Source organism: Artemia franciscana, chromosome 9 (assembly GCF_032884065.1).
Source record: "Artemia franciscana chromosome 9, ASM3288406v1, whole genome shotgun sequence".
Lineage (NCBI taxonomy): Eukaryota > Metazoa > Arthropoda > Branchiopoda > Anostraca > Artemiidae > Artemia > Artemia franciscana.
Window position 1 is genome coordinate 13,097,269 of NC_088871.1, and position 25,100 is coordinate 13,122,368.

The following is a 25,100-nucleotide window of genomic DNA, read 5'->3' on the forward strand; positions in this document are numbered from 1 at the left end:
ATGACTCCACCAGGTTGTCAAGTAGAACTTATCTCTGTTAGTAAAAATTTGATTCCTAATTATGAGATCCAGGCTATTTTGGCTGAACAGATCTCAAAGGTGTACCCTAATCATAGGAAAATATATATAAAAATGGATCTGTCAAGAGGGGAAGAACTGGAGCAGTAGCATGTATCCCATCCCTCAATTTGAACATCTATTCACCTCTCCCATTGGGATCTTCTAACTTGTCTGCAGAATTATGTGCCATTCACCTGGCCTTAGATGCATTTATAAATTATAACATAGAATCTGAAAATATACTCTGTCTCTCTGACTCCAAATCAGCATTGCTGTTGCTCCAAAATATTAATAGAATTGCCAATGACAGGGATTTCTATAATATTAGAAGACAGCTTCTTAATCTTAAGACTAAAGGCGATGAGATTTATTTCCAACATGTTCCAAGTGCTAAAGGTATCAAATTTAATGATTTGGCTGATTTTCTAGCACCAAAGGCTTCCATATTAATCCCTAGTCCTTCCTCTGACTTCAATTCATGAGATATTATCAGGCAAAGATCCAATATTACTCACAGTAAATTAATTTTGTCCCCATTTCATACAAGATTAAATACTGTGCTATATTACCAGCTGAAATTAGGTGCCCTACTTCTAAATAGCTTGTTATTTAATTGGAAGCTACATCATTCCCCTTTATGTCGAGCCTGCTTCTCAACAGATGAAACAATTCAGCATGTATTATTTGATTGCCAGGCTCAGAGTGAGGAGACTATTTCTCTAAAGCGTTTCTGCTCCGTGGCTAAGATTCCAAATGCTTATACAGCTATCCTGACTTCTAACCTGTCCTCCAATATTGATCATAAGATATTTAAGGCATCTATTGATATCTAAAAGAAGAGAAACATTGTTTTGTGGTGATTTAAGCATGGAGAAGTCAATTAAAAGGAGATCATTTATTTATTTATTTATTATTACGAATAGCGGTAAGCATTATTGCTTGTCGCAAAAACACAAAAACACAAAATCATAATACTAATCTAAAGTAAATTGGCAACAACAAATTAAACAGCAAAAACTTCTAAATAAAAAGACACTACACAACAAAAGCGTCTAAATAAAAAGGCGTATTTACTAATGCACTCTTAAAATTTCGAACACTCTCTGCCTTGACAACCTCCAAAGGCAAACCATTCCATGGTCCGGCAACTCTACTAACAAAAGATAATTGACCAATTTTTTTCAGTGGTTTTGGGGGATATAATCTATAATCATGCTGACGAGTAGAGTGATAATGGCTAAATTAAAAAAATAAATTTGGATCAACATCATCCACTCCTTTAATTATACGAAACACATTTACAAGGTCATTGCGACGTCTACGAAACTTCAACGACGGGAGTTGAAGCCTAGAAAGTCTCTGTGGATAAGAAAGTCGCTGAAGGTATGGGACCAATCTAGTGGCCCTTCTCTGAACCTTTTCTATCCTATGCTCATCCGTTAGACTTAATGGAAACCAAACAGAAGTATTATACTCAAGAAGAGGGCGGACCATTGACTTGTATAGTAGTAAGAAATTACGAAGGTTGAACCTACTAAAGCTTCTCCTTCTAGACGATAAACGATAATTCGCATTCTTTACAATTTCCGAAACATGCTTATCAAATTTCAATTGGGTATCAAAGTAAATACCAAGGTCACGCACTATTTTGTTAGAAGGGATTTGTATGCCAGACAGCTGGTAAGTATGCACAGGTGGGAGTTTACGAGCATAGTGTAGAACAACACACTTAGAAGGGTTTATGAACATGGAATTAGATTCACACCAATAAGTTAGAGAGTCAAGATCCTCCTGCAAAAGTTGCACATCGTTTTGGTCTCGTACTGGTAGATAAAGTTTTACATCATCCGCGAACATCTTGACAGTAGAATGCTGAACAGAGGAAGGCAGATCATTAATAAATAAACAAAATAAAATTGGACCCAGGCAGCTACCCTGGGGGACTCCGCTTAACACATCAATTGAGGATGACATAGCTTCACCAACAACAACCTGCTGAGTTCGTCCATTTAGATAATCAGCAATAAATGCAATTGTTTTTTTACCCAATTCATAAGCTGCACATTTTTTAAGAAGGGTGGGTATTGAGACTTTGTCGAATGCCTTCGAGAAGTCAATGTAAATGCAGTCAAAGGGTATAGCTAAATCGGCAAAACGTTGAAAATCCAAAGTAACCTCAAGAAGCTGAGTATTACAAGACCTATTTTTTCGGAAACCATCCTGAGCAGGATTCAAAAAATGATTTCCGTCAAAATACTTTTGAACGCGTGAAACAATCAACTTTTCCATCACTCGGCAAAAAATAGACATGATTGAAATTGGCCAATAATTTTTAAAATCTGACCTGGAGCCACTTTTGTGAAGCGGCTTTACCAAGGCCTTCTTCCACCCTGACGGACACAGTCCATGCGCCAAAGATAAGTTAAATATATAGGTAAGTGGTTCTGCAATTTCATGAGCAATTTGTCTTATCATTATGTTCGGGAAACCGTCTATATCCGGCGCTTTAGACGTATCCAATTTTATAAGAATAGTATAAACTTCAGTCAATGAGAAACCTGAATCATCAAATGGAACAAGAATGTCCGGCGACGCAATCGACTCTACTTGAGATGCAAAATTAGCTTCATTTGAATGAATTGGCTGTGTTTTAAGAAAAACTGAAGAAAAAATTTGGTTAAAAATAAGAGCCTTCTCAGAATCACTATCAATCTTTTGGTGTGTATCCTGATATGTGAACGTAGATGAAGATGGTGCAAGGTTAGGCTTATTCCTATTTACATATTTCCTATTTCATATTTCCACTGTGTTTTAAGAAAAACTGAAGAAAAAATTTGGTTAAAAATAAGAGCCTTCTCAGAATCACTATCAATCTTTTGGTGTGTATCCTGATGTGTGAACGTAGATGAAGATGGTGCAAGGTTAGGCTTATTCCTATTTACATATTTCCAAAATATTTTAGGTGATGCGGTGCATGAGTGAATAATACGCGACTCAAGCTCTTCATGATTAGCCCTAAGAAGCCGAGTGACCTTGTTTCTCGCTAGTGAATACACATGCCATTCACCTGATCAGGGGATTCACCTGAATCCCCTTGCAACTGAGGATCCAAATGCCCTTGTCTGACTACTTTACTATGTCGTGACTCAATATAAGACCGCCAAAGACTATTTTTTTCACGTATTGCTTGGAGTATGTGTCTTGGAAGTTTAGGATTATTTCTGCGATCGGAAAAATTCCTCACCAAAGGAACAAATTTATCCCTACATTCCCTCAACACCTTTTTTACAAAATCAAACGCGGTGTCCGGAGAAACCTGATTATTTTTTAGTTCATACATGATATTAATAGACGAAATAAATTGTCGCATTGATTCATAACTGGCTTTAGCATAATCATGCGATAAAACTCAAAACCTCTCTGTTGAGCATCAATATTCATGTAAATATCTAACACAACATTATCACTTTTACCTAAAGGCGGAAGGAAATCTACACTCAAAATATCATCGATTGACTTGGTAATAACCAGATCTAAAATCGATGGAATAGCATCATTCCTGGCTCGAGTTGGCCTAACAATATGTTGGCATAAGTACAGATCATCCAATCTATCTAAAAATTGCTGCTCGTACGGTGAAGTGGACAAACTCGTACTATGCGCACTCCAATCTATCAAAGGTAAATTGAAGTCACCTAGAATAAGGAACTTTGAACTACGACCAACAAGACAAGAAATACACGCTAGAATATTGGCATTATTAACTGGACTCGATAAATTCACAGTAGGACTACAATAAAAAGCTGCAATACACATGTAAGTACTATGATAAGGCAATTTAACATCAACCAAAAGACACTCCGACACTGAGTCTACTAACAAATCAACAACCACAGAAAACTTAATAGAACAATGAATATAAATACAAATCCCTCTTTTAGCTGAATTATTAGATACTAAATTATATTGTGGTAGCGGCTGAAAAAAATAGACGGGTCACTGAAATGTTTTGGTAAAACTTCGGTAACAACAACTAAATGCGGTTTACGTTGCTTTATTAGCTCACTAAACTCTTCCCATTTAGATGAGAGGGAGTCTGCATTTGTATATGTCACCAAAAATTTATCACTCAGACACTTTAACTTTTTTAGGGAGTCACTCTTCGATGCTTGCGTAGCTATTTGGGGTTTCACGAAAAGAGTTATTATTCACGAGGGTTAGTCCGTTTTTGCTACGTTTTATTTTCCAGTTAGTTTCACCAGCGTCCAATTTCGATTTCAGCTTCTGTTTCAGGGCATCGTACTTCTTTTTTTCCAACAGTTCAATCGTAGTACGATCATGAGAGACTTTGAACAAGGGGTATGTAGCTTTGATACTAGCAGTCTCGGACATCAGAAAGAAAATAGCTGTATCACGTTCTACCGGTGTCTTGAACATTAACTTAATAGGCCTGATCTTACCAGGCGTATGTTTAACAAGTCTAACTGAGTAGCTACATTTTGCAGGGCAAAGTACAAGTAGCTTGTCGTTGAAAAATTTGCAATCGGTCTCGTTTTGTTGTCTACGAGATGACAAGTAGCGTCTTCAGCTAAACCAAATACGATCAGTTTTTTTTTGTTTTTCCACAATATCTGACACATAAAATGAACTTAAGTTCGAGCTACTGACACTGATTTCCTCGTCGTTTTTCACAAATTTTTCAGTTAGGCTTTTTTCCAAGCTCTGACACTTCACCCCTATTAGGTTCTCGGTAAAATACTTGACGTCGGAAAGTGTGCACTTGTTTTTCAGGTCATTCTCGATTTCAGCTACTTTCCGTTGGATAGGCTCTAATAAAGTGCAAAACTTATCCTCCATCGCCTTAAATGACGTTTGAATTTCACCCCTCAAAATATCTTTAATTTCTGCAGATGTCAGCCCTTGGTTGATCGTGTTTTTCTTTTGTTTACATACGGGGCAGAACCAAAGTGACCCGAGCCTCCGAGTCATTTTTGTGAATAAGTTATATTCCGGCTCTGTCATTTCCAAGCATACGATGCATACCCAGGATTCGCATGAGTCGCAAAGCAATGCAAAATCGTCTTCTTGCAATTTGGAGTCACAACCTTTGCACTCATCAACACCTTTTTTGGGTGAATGTCTTGGTCTTTTTTGGGCAACTGTGTTAGACGATCCTTTATTTTTCTCCATAACTCTATCGTTGTAATAGTGACAACAGTGCGCGCGCGCTAATTTTGAAACCAAGCGTACACGTGAGCTAATTAAAACAAGGTCAAACAAAATAGTCCTTAAATAACAAGATTGACCTTAAAAATGCGAGTTAGGGTAATACACCACTCTATAGGGTCACTTATTAGCAAAGCAGGTAAGCAGATTGATGCTTATTTCCTCTGATTTTTGAAGATTTTTGGATTACACTTAGATAAGACAAGAAAACAGCGTTGCCAATCCTAACTTATGTACAGATTTTGATTGTGCAGGAGTGAGTAGGAAGGGCCATATTGGTCCTGGCCAGCCTAGTGGCCTTAAACTGCTGGGGACAGGTAGCTCAGATACCTGCACTTCCCACAATCAAAAATGAGTACATGCTATTGTATACAATGATACACTGCTCAGTGTATCATTGTATACAATAGCATGTACTCATTGTTTGCTGACTGGAGGACTATAGAGCTTCCAGTGGCTATTTTTCTAAAGAAGGAGTCAAAGAGGTGAAAGGACTTGATGATAGTCCATATACCTCCCTACAATTTTTTGAGCTGGAACTGGAAACATGATGATCTGATTGAGATAAAGAGTAGGACACATCATGAGAAACACAAATGTGATATTTGCAAACAACATAAAATAAGGGATATAATAGTACTACTTCTATTTTATTAAAGTATTTCCTTCTGAGAAGGCCCTAATCATAACAATTTATTTCTAATCCCCTCATACAGTAAATGTAAAGAGTAAAGTATAAAATGGATCAGGTGGGCAGGGATCAATGCTTCCCTTGCCAAGTTAGCTCTGAAGGTAACAACCTGCTGAATTGCTGAGAATCAAAAACTGAAAGAATCTTGACATTACCCATCTTGTCTGAAGTTTAAAATGCTGCCCAAAACAAGCAATAAGAGAATCTGGGTAAGTCCTAAAAAGAACAATGATGAGTCTGGTAGCTGTCAGGTTCAACTTTATGAGAAGTCTTCAGCCTTATCATGTGATGGTTGTGACAAGTGATTATATGCAGAGTGTATTAGGATATGAAAGTCAGAATATGCACTGTTCTGAAAAATGACTGATAGTCTCACATGTGATTGGTTATGCCCAGTTTGTAAGGTTAGTGGAAACACCAGACTAGGCTTAGACACCACCCAAAGGCTAATTGAAGCAATTGTCTCAAAAGCTGTGACTGCCTTGCTTAATCAGTTCTGAGAAGAATCTCAAGCAATTACTACTGGACATGAACAATAAAATTTTGAACTTAGAAAGTGATATCACAAGCAAATGTTCCCTAGCTGAGGTGGAAGCTAAAATAGAAGATTGAGTTACATGTAAGCTGAACCAGTCTCATTGTGACAGTAGTAAGAAGTTTGAAAGTGACATGAGAAAAATAATTTGCGAGGACAAAGAAAGAAAGAAACGTCAGCTTAATATTATGGCATATAGAATACCAAAATTGTGTGAAGAAGCTGCTGACATTTAAATATTTGTTCAGGACCATCTTGCCCAATTGTACAATCTGCCACCTGTCAGTGTTTTGAAGCCACAGCAACTTGAAGACAATTCTCCAAAACCAGTTGACCACCCTAGGCCTGTTCTTTTCCTTGCTGACAGTTACAAGGTCAAAAGGGATATTGTGGCTAAATCAAGAGAGCTGAAGAGGGGCATGCAGTTTCACTTTGACTGACCAAAGGCAGAAAGAGAAAAGCAAAAACAGAATCAGATTAAAAAAAAACAACAGAGCAGTAATGGAGCATTGACTCCATTGCCCACTGTAACAAGTCCAACTGTAAATAGTTCACTTTGTAGTAGTGTTAGTGTTGATAATGATAATAGTGATGCTTTCCATTCATGCTCAAGCTCTAGCTGAAAAGAAACATTAGTTACAAAACTTTACCAAGAGTGATACATAATAACAATCCAGTCAGTAGAAAGAAAGTTTTGAAACTGTTTCACACAAACTGTGATGCAGTGACAAACAAGCTTCTGGAATTGAAACTGGCAGCCACCACTGGAGGTTATGATATGCTGTGTATTTTTGAAATGACCATTAACAGCTCCATCAGCTCACTGGCAGAAAACCATATCAGGATACATGGATATTGCCTGTTCTCAAATCTGTCTATTAACCCCAGTAGGGGCACTCTCATCTGCATAAAGGAGGGAATAAAGGTTAGAGATTTATCTTTTAATCATGATTATTCCCCATGGGTTGAGAGTGTTTTTGTTAGTATAATTAATGAGGGAAAACTATTACTGGTAGGTTGCATATATAGAATCCCCAGTTGCCCAGATGCCCTTGTGTCTTACCAAGCTCTAATTCAGTTGGCTGAACAAGCATTCAATCATGATAATTAGTGCACTTAATTCTTCTTGGAGATCAGAATCTAATGGATGTCAAATGGGTTGAGGGCTTGGGTTATCAACAAAGCTCTATTGTCAGTAACCCAATTGTTGAATATTTGGGTAGCAATAGCCTATTTCAGGGAATAGACCAACCAACCCAGTATAAGACTAACCAGACACCATCTCTACTAGATTTGACAATCACTAACAACCCAGAATTGTTAGTTAACACTGATTACGTTCCTCCCATTGGTGCCAGCGACCACGTCTGTATCTGCCATGACTTGCTGCTTAGTCAACAAACAAACAACTGTACTAAATGAACTTACACCAACTGCAGCAAAATCAGGGAGATAATATGGGCAGTAGAATGGGACAAAGTGATTGTCATGGGAGATATTGAGCTAGCCTGGTAAAATTGTATGAATACTCTGCTCAAAGCTGAGAGGACATGTACTTCATGCTCATTTGTGAAGGTACCAAAAACACAGCCACACCTGAACTGGCCTATTAAAAGGTCTATGGACCATAAGAAGAAGGCTTATTCTAAGTATAAGAAATGCAAATGCACATATAAAGTGCAAAGTATAAGAAATGCAAAATGGTGGAGAAATAGTTTTTTTGGTATAATGAAAGGCATTGCACAAGATCTTGATTTTGCGCCTTTCAAAGCTTGCCGAAGTATTCGAAACGTTAAGAGAATTGGGAGCTCAAATTGTGTTAAAATTATGCTTGAAGACGAAACTTCTCTTTTCTCGGCCCTTGGATCTGGACTGAAGATAGACTATGAGCTTTTCCAAGTGTATTAATATCAGCAAATTCCTAGGTGTTGCAGGAAATGTCGATCTCCTGACCACCTTGCTGCAAACTGTCCTAATCAAAACTACAAATGCTCACGGTGCTCTGGGCCCCATATGAACTCCAGTGACTCACCTTGCATTACACCCCCAAGTTTGCAAATTGTAGTTTAGGTCATGTTGCTTACAGTTTTCGTTGCTCCAGGCTAAAGGCTCTTGCTAATTCCAAAGTTCTGCGACCTTCTCGCTTGGAATCATGAATGAGTATAACGTCTTAGTGTGCTCTTTCAACATCAATGGGACAAAGGATAAAGTGTTAAGCCTTGATGAGAAACTAGCTAATCATGATGTTGTTCTCTTACAAGAACACCTGCTCCCAAGCTGCAGTGTAAACTTTCTAAGGCGAAGTTCACAACATGCTGTTTTCAGCACGAATGCCCGTCATACCCGAGGCAGACCTTCTGGCGGACTTGCCTGTATAATTTAGCGATCTTAGCCTAGCTATTTGTCTCCTAGCTGCTACCAATCCTCTGAACACTATCTAGCAATCTGGCTTGCAGACGTGGTACTAATCAACGCCTATTTGCCCAATGATAAAATATCTGTTTCTTCTTTCTCCAGTTATGCGAATGCCTGCAACAAATTAAAGTCTCTCATATCTGGTATTGAGCGCCTGGGATACAAGTGGATGTTTATAGGTGACCTAAACTGTGATATTACGGTTTCATCGACAGGTATGGAAGCACTTTTTCAGTGTCTACCCTCAGCATTTAAGGTTGTAACAAAAGACTCAGTTTTACATATATCCACTGTAGTGGTTCTGTCTCAATTTTGGGCCGCTTTATCTGCTCTCCTTCATTACAAACTTCAGCAGTACGTGTCGATGAAGATTAGAGAGGTTATGGTCATTTAACTCTGTATTTCAATATTACGGTTACTTCTGACGTATACTTGGGTCAACCCTCACTGTCGCATAAGTGGTTTGAAAAACGTGATTGGTCTAGTACGAACATGCCTCTTTACCTTGCTACACTTGGAGCTCTACTGTCCGCCGTACGTGTCCCTTTCAATCTTCTATGCACAAACGCGTACCCCACTATTGACAATACTCGTGCTGATTTGAATCACTATTATTGTGAGATTATCTCATGTATAAAGCAAGCTGAAGATGTGGCCGTCCCACTGATCGGTATCAGGCGGAATACCCACAAACCAATCTGAAAGTGTGATCATATGCTGAAAAAAGCCAAGAATAAGGCCAAATTCTGGTTAAGAATTTGGTCTGCCTCTGGTCGACCTTCTCGGGGTACTGTGTTGGATCTAAAACAAAAGACGAAAGTCGAATATAAGCGCCATCTTTGCGCCGTTCGTTACTCCGGTGAAACTTTTCCGAAAAGTAATAGTGAGTGGGGAAAAGTGATAACTTCTGCCAAGTTTCCGGATACAAGTTCTAGTGATATTATACCTCGTCCATGTTGGATCAAACATTATTCAAAAATATTTTCGAAAGTTAATTTTGCAGTGCATAAGCATTTCTCACGTTTGCTCGAAAAAAAATTGCCGTCACGTTTATGTCAGAGACATGTGATTCCAGTTGAAAAGTCGGCTATTGTTAAAGGTATTAAGTGTTTAAAAGCAAAATCTTTGGGTCTTGATGTAATTAGTGTTTCGAATCTTGTTCCTAATTCTTTTGAACTGGTATCTCATCTCCAATTGTTTTTTTTTTCAAATGTGTTTTAGTAGCTCGTGTGTGCGCGATTCTTTCTTATGCGGTAGTGTCACATCACTTCTAAAAAAAGAAAAGACCCGGTTTCTTGCGGTTCTTATAGTCCCATAATGGTAGCTTGTACTCTTAGCAAGCTTTTTAAATACCTCCTACTACCTTATATCACTAACCTTGCTCCAAATGATGATAATCAATTTTGTTTTAGATCTGGGCTAGGCTGTCAGCATGCTCATTGTGCTTTTACTTCTTTGTTAAAAGATGCCCATCGCACTCGTCGCGTACTTCATTTTGCAACCCTAGACTTGTCTAAGGTATTTGACAGTGTTTGTCATACTCAAGCATGGACAGTGTTATTCCAGAGAGAAGTAAATCCGTCGGTAATTCACGTACTTCGTTTTTGGTACTCCCATTCTTACCTTTGCCTTAAATCATTAGATAATCCGTATTTTGGTCATATCCCTATTCGTTGTGGAGTATTGAAATTGCTTGAATTGAAGATGTGTTATCAAAATATCGGTGATGTGCCTACTGGGACCATCTGATATCTCATATCTGGCTTATCCAAACGACCTCTTTCTGATTAGTCAAGCTGGTCTGGAGTCTGGTCTTGCCTGTTCAGTGAAGTCAGTTACTTCTGCTTTCCGCGATATCGGCCTGTACCTAAGTATTGACAAGTGCGAGTTTCTTGTTTTCAATTGGAATAATTGTTCAGAATCACTATACTGCAGTGGTTTTAGTATTCCCCGTGTTAAATTGTTTTGTTGGCTAGGCATAACAGTTTGCGATTCTAAGAATGCTCTCCAGTCTGGTACTGTCAAAGATATTAGTGATAAGCTGAGGCTCGGTTACTCTAAGATTGTGGCAAATCGTGGATACTATAGGAGAAGAGCGCTAGCTCGGCTTTTCTCAAATTTTTGTGATCATTCTGTACTTCTCTGTACTGGTATTCGGCCACTTCTGTTGACCAATGATCTAAAACGCATTCGTATAAATTATTACCTGTTCTGCAAATTTTTTTCATATCTGCCTTGTTCTTACCAGAATACAAAACTGGTTAAAAAGTATTGTGCGACAGATATTACTGGTGTTTTCGAAAAATTGTGTACCAAGCTAGCTATTGAAGCATCTTATAGGCTAGGGCGTTTTCATCGCCTTATCCGTCTTTTTTCCGTATGTGATTAACTTTGTTTCTTGTTTGTCTTTTGCTGTTATTCTTTTGTATTTACTCAACTTAACCTCTGTTTTGTAAAGTGGGTGATAAATAAATTATTATTATTATTATTATTATTAGTATACCACTGGGATCGTTTAGCAAGAGCAAGGAATAAACTGAGACAACTGACTAGGCACTTCATAACTGACTATGAAGATAACATGGTATTGAACATCAAATACAACCCAAAGATGTTCTGGAGATACATACCTGTATCTCCAGATAAAGATAAGAGTAGAAGAATTATTTCATTCCTGCTCATCCCTGAAAGAAAAAAGCTGGAAGATCTGGAAGACATTGCAAATTTGCTGAACAACACATTTGCATCCAACTTCTCAGTGGGCCCCCTGACAAGCCACTGTGCCCTGCCCCAAGGGTGGTCAGGCATCCAATGCCAAAAATATACATCACATTGGACGAGATTAAAAAAAGGCTGAGTAAACTTGACCCCAACAAAGCTAAAGGCCCAGATGGTGTACATCCCAGGCTTCTTAAAAAACTTGCAGATATAGTAGCCAAGCCGCTCTGTTCGCTATTCAAGCTGTCTCTTCAAACTAGTAGCCTACCTGCACATTGGCAGAAAGCCATAATTACTCCGATATTCAAGAAAGGATCTAGAACCCAGCCTGAGAACTATTGACCCATTAGCCTGGTCTTGGTTGTGGCCAAACTTGTCAAAGAGATAGTCAGTGATGCAATCATAGTGTATATGACCAAGAATGACCTTCTTTTTGGTGGTCAGCACGGCTTCAGGAAAGGCATATCTAAAACAAATCTAATACTAGCTTATGAATCTATAACTAGTCTGCTGGAGCAGGGTTTTCCAGTCGATGTGTTCCTACTGGATCAAGCTAAGGCCTTTGATAAAATGTATCACCACTACCTGATGACCAAGCTGTTAGTATATCAGATTGACAATGATGTTGCCCAGTGGATCCACAGCCTTCTATCTGATAGAATCCAGATTTGGGTTGTATATGATGAAAGATTTGGCTGTATATGACCTCATTTACTCCACACCAGTCATCGCAGCAGTGGTGTTCCTCAAGGGACCAAACTATGCCCAGCACTGTTTAACCTCTATGTAAATTACGCTCCTGAGGTGGTCAAGAACGGCTTGGAACTGTATGCAGACGATTCCAAACTCTTTGGTCCAGCAGCATCAACAGAAAAGCAATACTGACAAGGGAGCATTATCTATAGGTGTGAAAAGTGACCTGAACTTCTTATTCAAGACTTCAGCAATATCTCCAGGATCGGTTATACTATTCTTGTTAACTGAGGGTTCTGTTGCTGAGTGTCTACCAGGCTTTTGAATTGAGGCATATTTCCAAAACTTCTTTGGGTTATTTTCTGAAGCTAAGGAATCCTTATACTTGCTTGTAAGTTGTCTTGTAAGGTGCTGGATTTTATTTTGCTTGAGTTAAAAAATTTTATAATTTGCCTGTATTGGAATGTCCTTGTACTTTCTCCAGTTTCTTTTTCTTTCGAATTGCCGGCCTAATTTCTCGTGTCTTGTAAGGGAGCGTTCTTGGTCTTGGTTTCCAAGTGGTTGTTGTATATTTTGGAGTTGTCTACATAAAGATCCTTTTCATGTCAAGCCAAGCTTCCTCTATGTTTTTATTTTCAAAAAAAGAACCAATCTTGGTTAGCTAAATCTTGCCTGACCTTGTTGTAATTTTTAAACAGATGCTTTCTAAAGTTGTCTCTTTGCAGGTACAACTTTAGTTGACAAGTAATGGCTATATGGTTACTTATCCCAAAAGGTGGTTCTGAGTCAACACTTCGGATTGTTTCCTCGTCTTTTACAAATAAGAGATACTGGAGAGTTGAGTTTGGGCCATCTCGGTACCTAGTTGGGAAATTAATAGTCTGATATAATTAATGCTCATGTAGGCACTCGAGGAATAGGCCAGTCTGATTCTCATTGTTACCTGTCACAGCATAGCCTTCAACCCATGAAATTTACGGCAGATTAAAGTCTTCAACGATTAAAATATTATGGGAAGGATAACTCATCACTGAATTTATAGCGTTTGCAATTGCAAGGTGTGAACTTTTCTGACAGGGGGAGCTTGGGTTTCTATAAATACATCCCATAATTAAAGGATGTCCCTTTTGCTCAATTTTTATCCATACCTGCTCTGCCCATACTGAAAATCACGTTTAATGGTTCCTACCTTCAGGGTTGAGGTGATGTACAAGATAATTCCTCTTCCTTCAGGATTCACAAGGTTTGAAACTATTGTAAACCCAGGGATCTTGATTTGTGCATTAGTAAATGACACCAAACTGTTATTTGGTCTAACTTCAATAAAAGCAAACACACTCACTTCAGGCCTGGTTGACATTACAGCCTTAATTTCATTAACTTGGTGGTGGTTCAATCTAAAAAGGTCTAACAGTAAAGCACTAGCAGCCCATATTTGTGCTCAGTATAGCCATCATTAAAGCCACTTAGTTCTGAATGACAAGAACTACTTGAAGATTTTCTGTAACTAACACTTGACGTGGCACTGGCAAATGAATCATCATCATCTATTGTTAATATTAAATAAAAAAAAAATTATTTTTTTTAGCTGAAAGTAAGGAGCGACATTAAAACTTAAAACGAACAGAAATTACTCCGTATATGAAATGGGTTGTCCCCTCCGCAATCCCTCGCTCTTTGCGCCAAAGTTTTTAATTGTTTTAAAAATAGAATTGTGGCAAAGAGTCAAACTTTAGCGTAAAGAGTGAGGGATTGCGGAGGGGACAACCCATTTCATATACGGAGTAATTTCTTTTCGTTTTAAGTTTTAATGTCGCTCCTTACTTTCAGCGAAAAAAATTATTTTTTTTTATTTAATTTCTGAACGTTTTTGAATTAATGCATGTTTGATTTTGGCTCTCCGCACATAAATTATTAAAATGAAATTTGTATATTAATTCTTTTTTTGGCTAAATGGCTTTCTCTTAGTTTTGATCAGACGATTTTGAGAAATAAGGGGTGGAGAAGGAGGTCTAGTTGCCCTCCAATTTTTCGGTTACTTAAAAAGGCAACTAGAACTTTTAATTTTTAACGAACGTTTTTATTAGTAAAAAATATACGTAACCTAAGAATTAACTTACGTAACGAACTTCTATAGTCTTATATTTTTATTATGTATACGAGGGGGTTTGTCCCCTCGTTAATACTTCGCTCTTTACACTAAAGCTTAAATTTTGTCCCAATTCTTTAAGAATGACCCCTGAATCAGAAAGGCCGTAGAATAAATAGTTGAAATTACTAAAAATACTTTAGCATAAAGAGCGATTTATCTCCTCCTAAATACCTCGCTCTTTATGCTAAAGTATTTTTAGAACCCCTCATATGCGTAATAATCTCTGTTCGTTTTAAGTTTCAATGCTACTCCTTCCTTTCATTTGAAAGAACGTTTTCATGTTTATTTTTCATTGTTTTCTTATAGTAATGCTAGAAAATCCTGCGTCCTTTTCATTGAATTTTTCTTCCCCCATGACAGATTCCTCCAAGGAAGATCCTCCAACATAGTCCCCTCCTCTCAGCCCCACCCCCAAACAAAATAAAATATCCCTGAAAACGTCTGTACACTTCCCAATAACCATTACTATATGTAAACACTGGTCAAAGTTTGTAACTTGCAGCCCCTCCCCCAGGGATTGTGGGGGAGTAAGTCATCCCCAAAGACATAGTTATTATGGTTTCCGACTATGCTGAACAAAATGGCTATCTCAAAATTTTGATCCGTTGACTTTGGGATAAAAATGAGCGTGGGAGGGGGCCTAGATGCCCTCCAATTTTTTGGTCACTTTAAAAGGGCACTAGAACTTTTCATTTTCGTTAGAATGAGCCCTCTTGCGACATTCTAGGACCACTTTGTCGATACGATGACCCCTGGGGAAAAAAATAAAATAAAAATAAACACGCATCCGTGATTTGTCTTCTGGCAAAAAACACAAAATTCCACATTTTTGTAGATAGGAGCTTGAAACTTCTACAGTAGGGTTCTCCGATACGCTGAATCTGATGGTGTCATTTTCGTTAAGATTCTACGAATTTTAGGGGGTGTTTCCCCCTATTTTCTTGAATAATGCAAATTTTCTCAGGCTCGTAACTTTTGATGGGTAAGCCTAAACTTGATGAAACTTATATATTTAAAATCAGAATTAAAATGCAGTTCTTTTGATGTAGCTATTGATATCAAAATTCCATTTTTTAGAGTTTTGGTCACTATTGAGCCGGGTCGCTCCTTACTACAGCTCGTTACCACGAACTGTTTGATAGGGCTTAAATTTAACATGCTTAGACTGTAATCTCTATAAGTATTACTATTTACATGGTTCTGGTTTGCAGCAATTTTCTCTACATCCCCATTACATGCAACCCAATTTTACAAAAAAAAAAAAATAATAATAATTTGCACAGAGCTTTATGCTCTGAGCTTTTCCTCTATTACCAGTAATCTTTGAGCAACTAATTCTAATCTTCAGCCTAGAATTGAAAACTAGCCATGAACTGAAGGAATGTAAGTTAGTTGTAATGACAATACGCAACCACCAAAAAGATGAAACAAAACAGACAGGACAATCTTACAGAGAAGGAAGAAGATGAAGAGAAAAGGGAACCAAAAAAGTACTCACATTTATCAACAATCATGTAGAGGACAGTTCAGAAACATTCAAGAAATTGTTGATTTAAGTGAGCTTGGAGACAAAGCTCCTCCTTGTCAAATTCCCTTTTGAAAAGGTATATATTGATCACAAACAGGGCCATTAACTTTAACCACAAGCAATGAATAAAAGTACCAATATTTGAATAGGAAAATGATGGAAAACGCCACTAGAGAATAAAGACTGTAAAAGATGAAAGTGGTTAACAGATTCTGAAGGCCTTATAAATGTCTAGTGCACAAAGGAGAACATCACATTCACTACTTGAAGCATCCTGAAGAATAGAAGATGGAATATGGTGCAGATGGCTACATCCAGCACCAGGTTAAAATCCAAGCTGACTCCAGCAAGTTTCAGCTAGTAAGATTTTCATCTTTTTTCCGTTTTCATCCATTTTTTAAAATCATTTTTGATGTTGTAATCAACAATTGATTTTATTTCGTCATTAATAAGATTTAAAAAATACTTTAATCAGCATTACATTTGGAAATCTTTTGGAAGCATTTTGGAAATCTTGTCAACATACCACATTTTTTGCATCTTCATTTTATAAACAGTGTTCCACCTGAAACAGAACAAAGATTTAAGGCAAAAGGATCCCATTTTCCACCATTTTTAATATCTTTATGACAAAATTTGGTAAATATTCCATTTTTACCATTACTTAACTCAGGAAAATGTGGACACGTCAGACAATGCGTCCTTTTATACTCTTCTCCAAATATACCTACAACTACTACTACTACTAATAACTCACTGCAGCACCAAGCCGCCTGAGGCCAACACAGCTACGCACGCTCCTCCTCCAACCTAATCTATTCAAGGCCTCCCTCTTTAAACCCTCCCAGGAAGTTCCATTATGTTCCAGGAAGTTATTTATTATTTTATTATGACAATACAAAGTATACCAATAACCTTCGTCATATATTCTATTTTGAGCCCTTAAACAGGACCCTGACTCTGACACCTTGTCCATTGTGTTTGCCCTAAGCAGTGGGTTAAAACATCGATTAATTGTAAAAAAAAATCGTGTTAATTACCCTATTATTCAGTTATAAACTCTTTATTTTAAAGTTAATATATTCCAGTGGTTGTAATTTATTGCAGTATAATCTGATGAACTAATTAACGCTTTATAAATCTTTAGTCTAGAATTAAAAATATTTTTCTTTCCCTTTTTCCGTTTGATTCACATCATTTTTGTTGAAAGGAAGTGATCTGTATTTTTTTTTCTTTTTGCTCATTTTTTCTGTTCACTTTCATAATATTACTATTGCTCAGAAAAATATTATATAAATTTATTGAATTAGAGTTTTTAGAATCAATTACTTTGGAATAATTCATTATAAACATATAGTGTGATTTAGACATTTTTTTTTACCAACTTTCAGTCATAGCCACTTTCTTGTTTTGTGACAAAAGTATATCGCACTTTGGGTCACTTTGAGGGATCAATATTGGAATTGGTAATAGAAGTTATTAGCATAATTGGAAAGAGCATAAAAAGTCATGTCAAGTGATGTGTTCACTTTCATCTTTGCTAAGTTATGGAGAAAAAAAAAAAAAGCTTGTTGTATATTATAAAGTATTTCATCAGTAGTGTTTTCTGTAGTTTTATCTGTAGCATTAAATATATATGGATTGATAGGGACTATTATTTTTGAAAAAAGGATGAAAAGGCACATTAAGTGGTATACTCATCTTTCATCTACAGTAGAAAATTGAACAAAATATTCATTAATTTACCTTTTTTCTTATCAACAGTTGATTCATGATGCCAATTCAAACAAAACATCAACAAAATAAGCAAAGTTTTCAAATAGCTCAGAGCAATATCCCGGCATCACTTGGGGGTGGGGCATTCTTCAGCGGAGCAGCTATTATATTTAGAAAGAGTGTTGAATGGGGAATCAAAGGGTATTTCTCTTTTGTTATCATAGTACTTAATTCAAGAAAGGAACTTTGCACTAAGATTACCAAAACTACATATACTGATCAATAATAGGACACATTTTTCAAGGGATTATTTCCAGGGATGGAAAACTATGTTGCCACAAAATCCATTTTAGTAAATGTGTTAATCAGCTATTTATAATGTCACAGAGGCAGGGCTTTTACTAGAGTTGGTGGGACCCGGGGCAAAATTAATTACAGCGACCCTTTCCAAATCTAATATAAAATAATCTCAGAAGTCTCAGCTGTGGCGCCTCCCTCTCCTCATCTACGGCATGCGAGGCAGCTTATCCTGGTTGCGGCCCCCCTCGCCTTTGAATAACTTTGCTTGGGGACATCAAACATACTAAATTTATAACCAAAAATAAACTTGGATTAATTTACAATAGACGAGATACTAGCATCAATTGACAGATTTGTAGTGAGTGGATAGAAGAATCGTTTTTCAAAATCTAGGGGGGGGGGTTTTCTTTCTTTTTTTTTTCAATGAAGATACCAAATGTAAAGGGAATTTTAAACGAAAATGCTTCAAAAAAGTATTCTTTAAAATACAGCCCCCCCCCCAAAAAAAAATGACACCCGTGAGACTAGAGATACAGCAGAAAATGATTATATTACGGAAATACATTGGAATTGCAAAAAAAATTGCCAGAGGGTGCTCAGTTGGTCACTTAAGTCTTCTATAGTTTTACTTTTCTTGTGTAGAATGGAAGCAAAATACATCAGCTGATTGTAATTATATACTCATGTTGAAATTGGAAGGAAGGGTTTTTGAAAGAAGTTACTAAAGGCTGTTTTGACTTTCATTTCGTCCTAGGATTCACTGAGTAGAATAATATAGGCTAGTTAGGATGATATTTTTTCACTTGACCTGTACCATTTTAAGTGATTTTGAATATGGTTGTAGATTTTGATAGATTGCATCCACTTGAGAATAGTCCACTTAATTTGGCTCATTTGGAGTTAGTAGATGAAAGTAGAAGGATTGATGATTTTGTTGTAGAGGACAGTAAAAAAACAGTACGCTATATTAGCCCAGTTGATATTTCTGAATCGATGCCTAATGACTCTTACAGTTTTCCATTTGAATTGTCGGGCACTGTAAAGCAGTGTAACATATTTAAATGAACTATGTATGTTTTGTGGAATTCAAATATTAGCCCTAACTGAAACTTGGTTACAGAATCATAATTCTAGTTTATTAGAAATAGGTAATTATCGATTGTGTCTTAAGAAAAGGGAAACTCGTCAGCATGGTGGACTGGGTGTTTACATTAGAAAGGGCTTGCTAATTATAGAAAGTAATGATTTAAGGGTTAATAGAAAAATGGTATTTGAAAGTTTGGTATTAGAGATTAGCAAGGAAACTGAGATGTTTTATTTGGTTGTTGTTTATAGACCTCCGTCGAGTAATATTAATGAATTTTTTATGTTACTAGAAGAGCAGTTGGACATGATTAGGAGTAGAAGCTTACCTATATTTGTGTGCGGTGATTTCAATCTTGATCTAATGAATTTGTTTATTAATCCAGAGGTTAGCCAGTTTTTAAATATTATGTTGGGTTATGGGTTGAAGTCTACGATTACAGTCCCAACAAGGGTCATTATGAATTCAGCATCGATGATTGATAATATTTTGTTAATGTCAGTTACCATAATGCAAGTGTGATATTAAATCAAGTATCTGACCATTTTGGGATATTAGCAAGTGTTCAAAAATTTTTTAGTTGCAGTACTAGGCCTAACATAAATTCATAAAATAGATATAAAAAAGTGATCATTGATAATAATATGCTAATTCTTTATAAAGGAATGTTAGAGAAACGTAGTTTAGAATTTTTAAATAGTGACGAACTAGATATTAATGCTAAGTTTCAAAAATGGTTTTCAAGTTTAAATAGTTTATTGGTTGATTGTAGTACTCGTAAAAGTGTAATTCATTGTAGAGAAACTCGAAAGAAACCATGGATTACTTGAGCTCTTTTAAAGACTATTATTTGAAGAAGGTATTCGTTCAAAATGTGTGCGGCTAGTAAAAGCGTAAGTGATAACACATAATATAAGATTTATAGTAACCAGTTAAATACACTTCTTCGTAAAGCCAAAGCTGATTACTATCGTAATCAATTTAAATCTTGTGAAGGTAACCATAGAAAAACATGGCAAATTATAAAATCCATCGTAAGTCCTAATTATGATGGTATATTTGGCGGTACACATAATGATAATACAATTGTTGATAGAATGTGCCGTCATTTTGCTAGTGTGGGAAAGGATTTGGTTCAAAGTATAGTTATTTCTGAGCATGAAGGTAGTTTAAAAAAATATTAATTGAATGCAAGTGATGTTACAGCATATTTGAAGCCAATCAATGCTTCTGACCTTTCTGAAACATTAAAAAATATGAAAATTGGAGCTTCAGGCTCTCAGTTTGTAACAGTTAGAACTTCAAAGTATATTTACCCTGTTATTTCCGGTCATTTAGTGTATTTATTTAATGAATGTTTTAGGACTGGAATGTTTCCAAGTTGTTTTAAAATTGCAAAGTTATTCCTGTTTATAAAGTCGGGGATAAAAATGTACTAGGAAATTATAGGCCCATTTCTTTATTGTCAATAGTATTCAGATTGTTTGAGAAATTAATAGTTAAAAGAATAGTTGAATTTTTGGAGAGTAAGTCATTTTTTAATCCAAATCAATATGGTTTTCGGAGGGATTTATCTACTGAGCATGCTGTTTTATTTTGACAACTTTTGTGAGTGATGCGTTGGATAATGATATGAAAGTCGCTTCTGTTTTTCTTGATATTGTAAAAGATTTTGACTGCGTTGACCATTTTATACTCATTGCCAAATTAGAAAATTGTGGTTTTAGAGGGCCATTTCTTGAATTGCTGTCCTCGTTTATAAAATAAAGAACTCAATATGTACAACTAGGGGATAATGTTTCTTCAGACAGTAATGTTAAATTTGGAGTACCTCATAGATCTGTTCTTGGACCCCTGTTATTTCTAGTTTTTATAAACGATTTATGCAGAGCTTTTAATATGATTTCTTATTTCTTATGATCTTTACTTTGGATGTGACGGGGGAAAAGTAATTGTCCCCAGCTTTGCGGATGACACTCATTTAACTGTGGCTGCAGAAACAGGAATTCAGCGGTTGAGTCGTATTGGTTCTTTTCTGGAGTTTGTACAAAAGTGGACGAAGCTTAATAATTGAGATTTAAACTATAGTAAATCTTTTCTTTTTATTGTATGATAGGAGCTCAAATTATAAGCCTTGGATAAACAGACTTAATGTTGCTGATCCGAGTATTTTAAGAATAAATTGTACAAAATATCTAGGAGTTTTAATTGATGAATGTCTTAGTTTTAGAGAACATATAGATTATATTAGTCTTAAACTCACTAGGAATGTTGGCATTTTAAGAAAGTTGAATTACATTTTCCCAAGAGATATTTTAAGAAAACTGTATTGTTCCTTACTTCATCCTTATCTGCTATATTGTCGTACTGTTTGGGGCAGGACATTTCCTTCTCATCTCCGTCATATTCGAGTTTTGCAGAATAAAGCACTTCGATTGTTATGTGGTGTTGGTTTTAAAGACCAGGTACAAAGGAGATATATAGATTGCAAAATCTTGCCTTTAGCAGGACTTATTACTTTTTATCGAAGCCTGTTTATATATAAATATTTTCAAAATTGTTTACCAATATGTTTTGAAAGTATGTTTGAATTGGGAAGTGATATTCATACACATTTTACGAGACAGTCCAATATAATTCGTCGTTTGCTTGCTATTACCCGTAGATCTCAATTTTCTATTCGGTATCAGGAACCCCATGCATGGAATTGTTTACCTACGACTTTGAGAAGCATGGATAATTTTCGTAAATTTTGGCGGAAATTAAAGCTATTTTGCCTTAATATTTATGGTTTTGATAGTTGAGTGGACCTCAAGTGGAACCAAGGTGTTGGTTTTATTTTAGGCGATACGGGTCAAGTGGTTTTAGTTTCTTTTTGTTTTGTCTTTTTTGAAGTGTAATCGATCGAAATGAAGGGTAATTGAATATTTTTTCTTTTCTTTTTTCTTTTCCTTTTCTATACTTTTTTTTATTTTCCTCTCCTTTTTTCGTTTTGTTTTTATTTGTATGCGTGTTGGGGTTGTAAGCCCAAACGAGCTTTGCTTCGCGCCATTTGCTTGCTTTGTTTATTTATATCAATAAACCCATCTTTCTCTCTTAAAGAAAAAAAAAATCCCAGAAGGATTCATCTTTCTTATTGTTTCCAAAAAAGGAGTAATTGAGCACTGAAATTGAAAAAGAAAGAAAAATTGTCATATACCTGAAGTAAATACAGTTATAGTATTTATGTAAGACTAAGAGGTACAATTATATTGTTGCCAAATCTTTGCCATTCACATGTTTTTTTCTAAGAGTCAAATGGAGAAAGTTGGCAAAAATACATTATATAGAAAAGATATATAGACTTTTTTTTTTCTTTCTTTTTTTTTATGGGTAGTCAACATTGTGAATGATATATAGTTTATATGAGAATTGTTTGAAATTATAGAAGAAAATATGAAAATTCTGGATAAATAGGTCCTTTAGCCCTTTTTTTCAGAATGATGATAAAATGGTAACCATGCTAATATGATGATAAGTAAGTTTTGAAGTGCTAGGTATTGTGGCTATTTTGTACCAAAAGTAAAACTGAACTTCACTTAAACTCTTTAGGAATAAGTTCATTAGAAAGAACAATGTCGATATATTGTGGAAAAAAGAAAAGAACAAAAGTAGTTCTTTCATGCCTTGTCATCAGTGGCATCAACTCAGAAAGATTTTTTTCAAGTGAAATACCTCTGAAAAGGTATGTTCAAAATGTAAAGGGTAAAAACCTTCCCTCCTCCCTAAATTAATGCCACTTCCTCTCATCATTATTTTACCTAGCTAGAACTTAAAATTCCAGTTCAAATGATGTTTTTGTAGGAGTTTTGCGTAAACCCTTGTACTTTATTCAGAGGATGCTTTCCCTTTTCTTCAAAGATTATGCAAATTATTTCGTAATCTTAAATACAAAGCAAATTCTAACTTCAAAAAGCAAGCAAGCTAAACTTTGCTCAAATCATTGTGTTGCGAGAGCAACACTTTGATTTTGTCCCGGGTTTTTTTTTCCTATGCCGTCGATCTCAGCTTATTCCTGGAAACTGGTAAAGATCTAACCTGTGTGGTTTTTACGGAAAGTGTGGACCTCAGGCTGGATTGATGAATATGACTTTACATTTTGGAAAGCTCTGCAGAACTCTTGCCTGGGGCCAAAAAGGATGGTTTTTGCTTGTCCACGAGCCAGAGCCTATGGTGTGCGAAGTGAAGTGGAGTTATATAGCCTATATCAGAGAGGAGTATCTGAAGTTGTGCAGCCAAGCTTTCGTTTCATCAAACCATATTTCTGCTTTCGAGTGGAAAGCTCCGTTCTAGCAGGCAAGCAGGCAGGCACCACTTTCAAATTGAAGATGGACTAAAATCTATAAGTGTTAAATATATGCTGCAGTTACCCGGCCCCACAGCCAATATATCTTCTTTGAGTGATAAATAGAAAAATTTACAGAAGCAAAATTATGGTATTTTCCCACGGGTCCGAAAGTGCTGCCATCTATTATTTCTACCCATTTCTGTTCGTGATTTCAGCTGAGTTTATCATTCGGTTTTTCGAACTTGGGATTGCGGTAGAGAAATGGTATCAGATGTGCCTAATAAACTTTACAAGTTCTCTCATTGCTAAAGAAATTGGATCTTATCCTTTGCTCCTTTCTAAGTTGTGACGTTAGAAAGTTGGCCTACGGCAAAAAAAAAATCAACTTTTGAACTAAGACAGATAGAATTTTTTTTCGACGGCAATCGATAGCTCCTGATGAGCTGATCAAAGTATGTTGCATAAATTTAACACTTATAGATTTTAGTCCATCTTCAATTTGAAAGTGGTGCCTGCCTGCTTGCCTGCTAGAACGGAGCTTTCCACTCGAAAGCAGAAACATTGTTTGATGAAACGAAAGCTTGGCTGCACAACTTCAGATACTCCTCTCTGACATAGGCTACATAACTCCACTTCACTTCGCACACCATAGGCTCTGGCTCGTGGACAAGCAAAAACCATCCTTTTTGGCCCCAGGCAAGAGTTCTGCAGAGCTTTCCAAAATGTAAAGTCATATTCATCAATCCAGCCTGAAGTCCACACTTTCCGTAAAAACCGCACAGGTTAGACCCTTACCAGTTTCCAGGAATAAGCCGACATCGGCGGCAAAAAAAAACGGGACAAAACCAAAGTGTTGCTCTCGCAACAAAACAAAGCAAATTTTAACTTCAAAAAGCAAGCAAGCTAAAAATTTGCTTTAGGGGCGAGTGTATTTGCTTTAGGGGCGAGTGTATTTTTCAAATATAGGGTGTCGTAAATTTTCACTTTTTCCAATGAAGTACCACTAAAAAGATATTTTCAGAATCTAGGGGACACAAAAACTGCCAGTGTTCGTCATCCCCACTGATACCTAACCAGAATTTAATATTTGTTTTCCCCTTTCTTCAAAGATTTTGCAAATTATTTCATTATTTTAAATGCCAAAGTATAGGTTAACAGAAAAAAAAAAAATCTAAACCAAACTTAAAATTATTCTTTTGCTCTTGTTTATTGCATTTTATGACAAACAGCTGTTTGCTTTATCAGAAACAAAGTCTGCTTTATTGAAAAAAAAAAATCGTTTGTTTTCTAGGTAAAAGGCAAAGATGGAAGAAGAGAATCTTGTGTTTTACTTTATTTTCTTGGTACTCTGTCTCATTGCCACTGTTGGGGGATATTTCGTATACTCTGGTCTCCTTTATGCTGTTAATGTAGAAACAAAGCAGAAGGTTCTTAAAAACTTCAGAGTTGCCTATAAGTTTGCTAGGGGTCCATACAAAGAATGTGGACACCTTTTTACTGAAGCCCACTCAGTTGCGCCCAATCTGAAGACATTCGCTATCTACTATGATAATCCACAGCAGGTAAGAAAATGTTTAAGACTGTTTAAAATTATGTTTTAATAATCTGGAGAGGACAAAATGTAAGTTTGATTCGATATAGGTTTCTAGTCCTTG

At 36.3% G+C, this 25,100-nt stretch overlaps 1 protein-coding gene across 2 annotated transcripts in view; it reads left to right on the forward strand.

Annotated features, from left to right (window-relative positions):
- LOC136031021 (testis-expressed protein 264-like) overlaps window positions 1-25,100 on the forward strand; it is a 44,843-nt gene that overhangs the window by 2,745 nt on the left and 16,998 nt on the right. For both annotated transcript variants that reach the window (XM_065710200.1, XM_065710201.1), the window contains exon 2: window positions 24,737-25,007. In XM_065710200.1, the coding sequence (XP_065566272.1) occupies window positions 24,750-25,007 (258 nt within the window). In that variant the 5' untranslated portion in view covers window positions 24,737-24,749. The remainder of the gene's footprint in view (window positions 1-24,736; window positions 25,008-25,100) is intronic.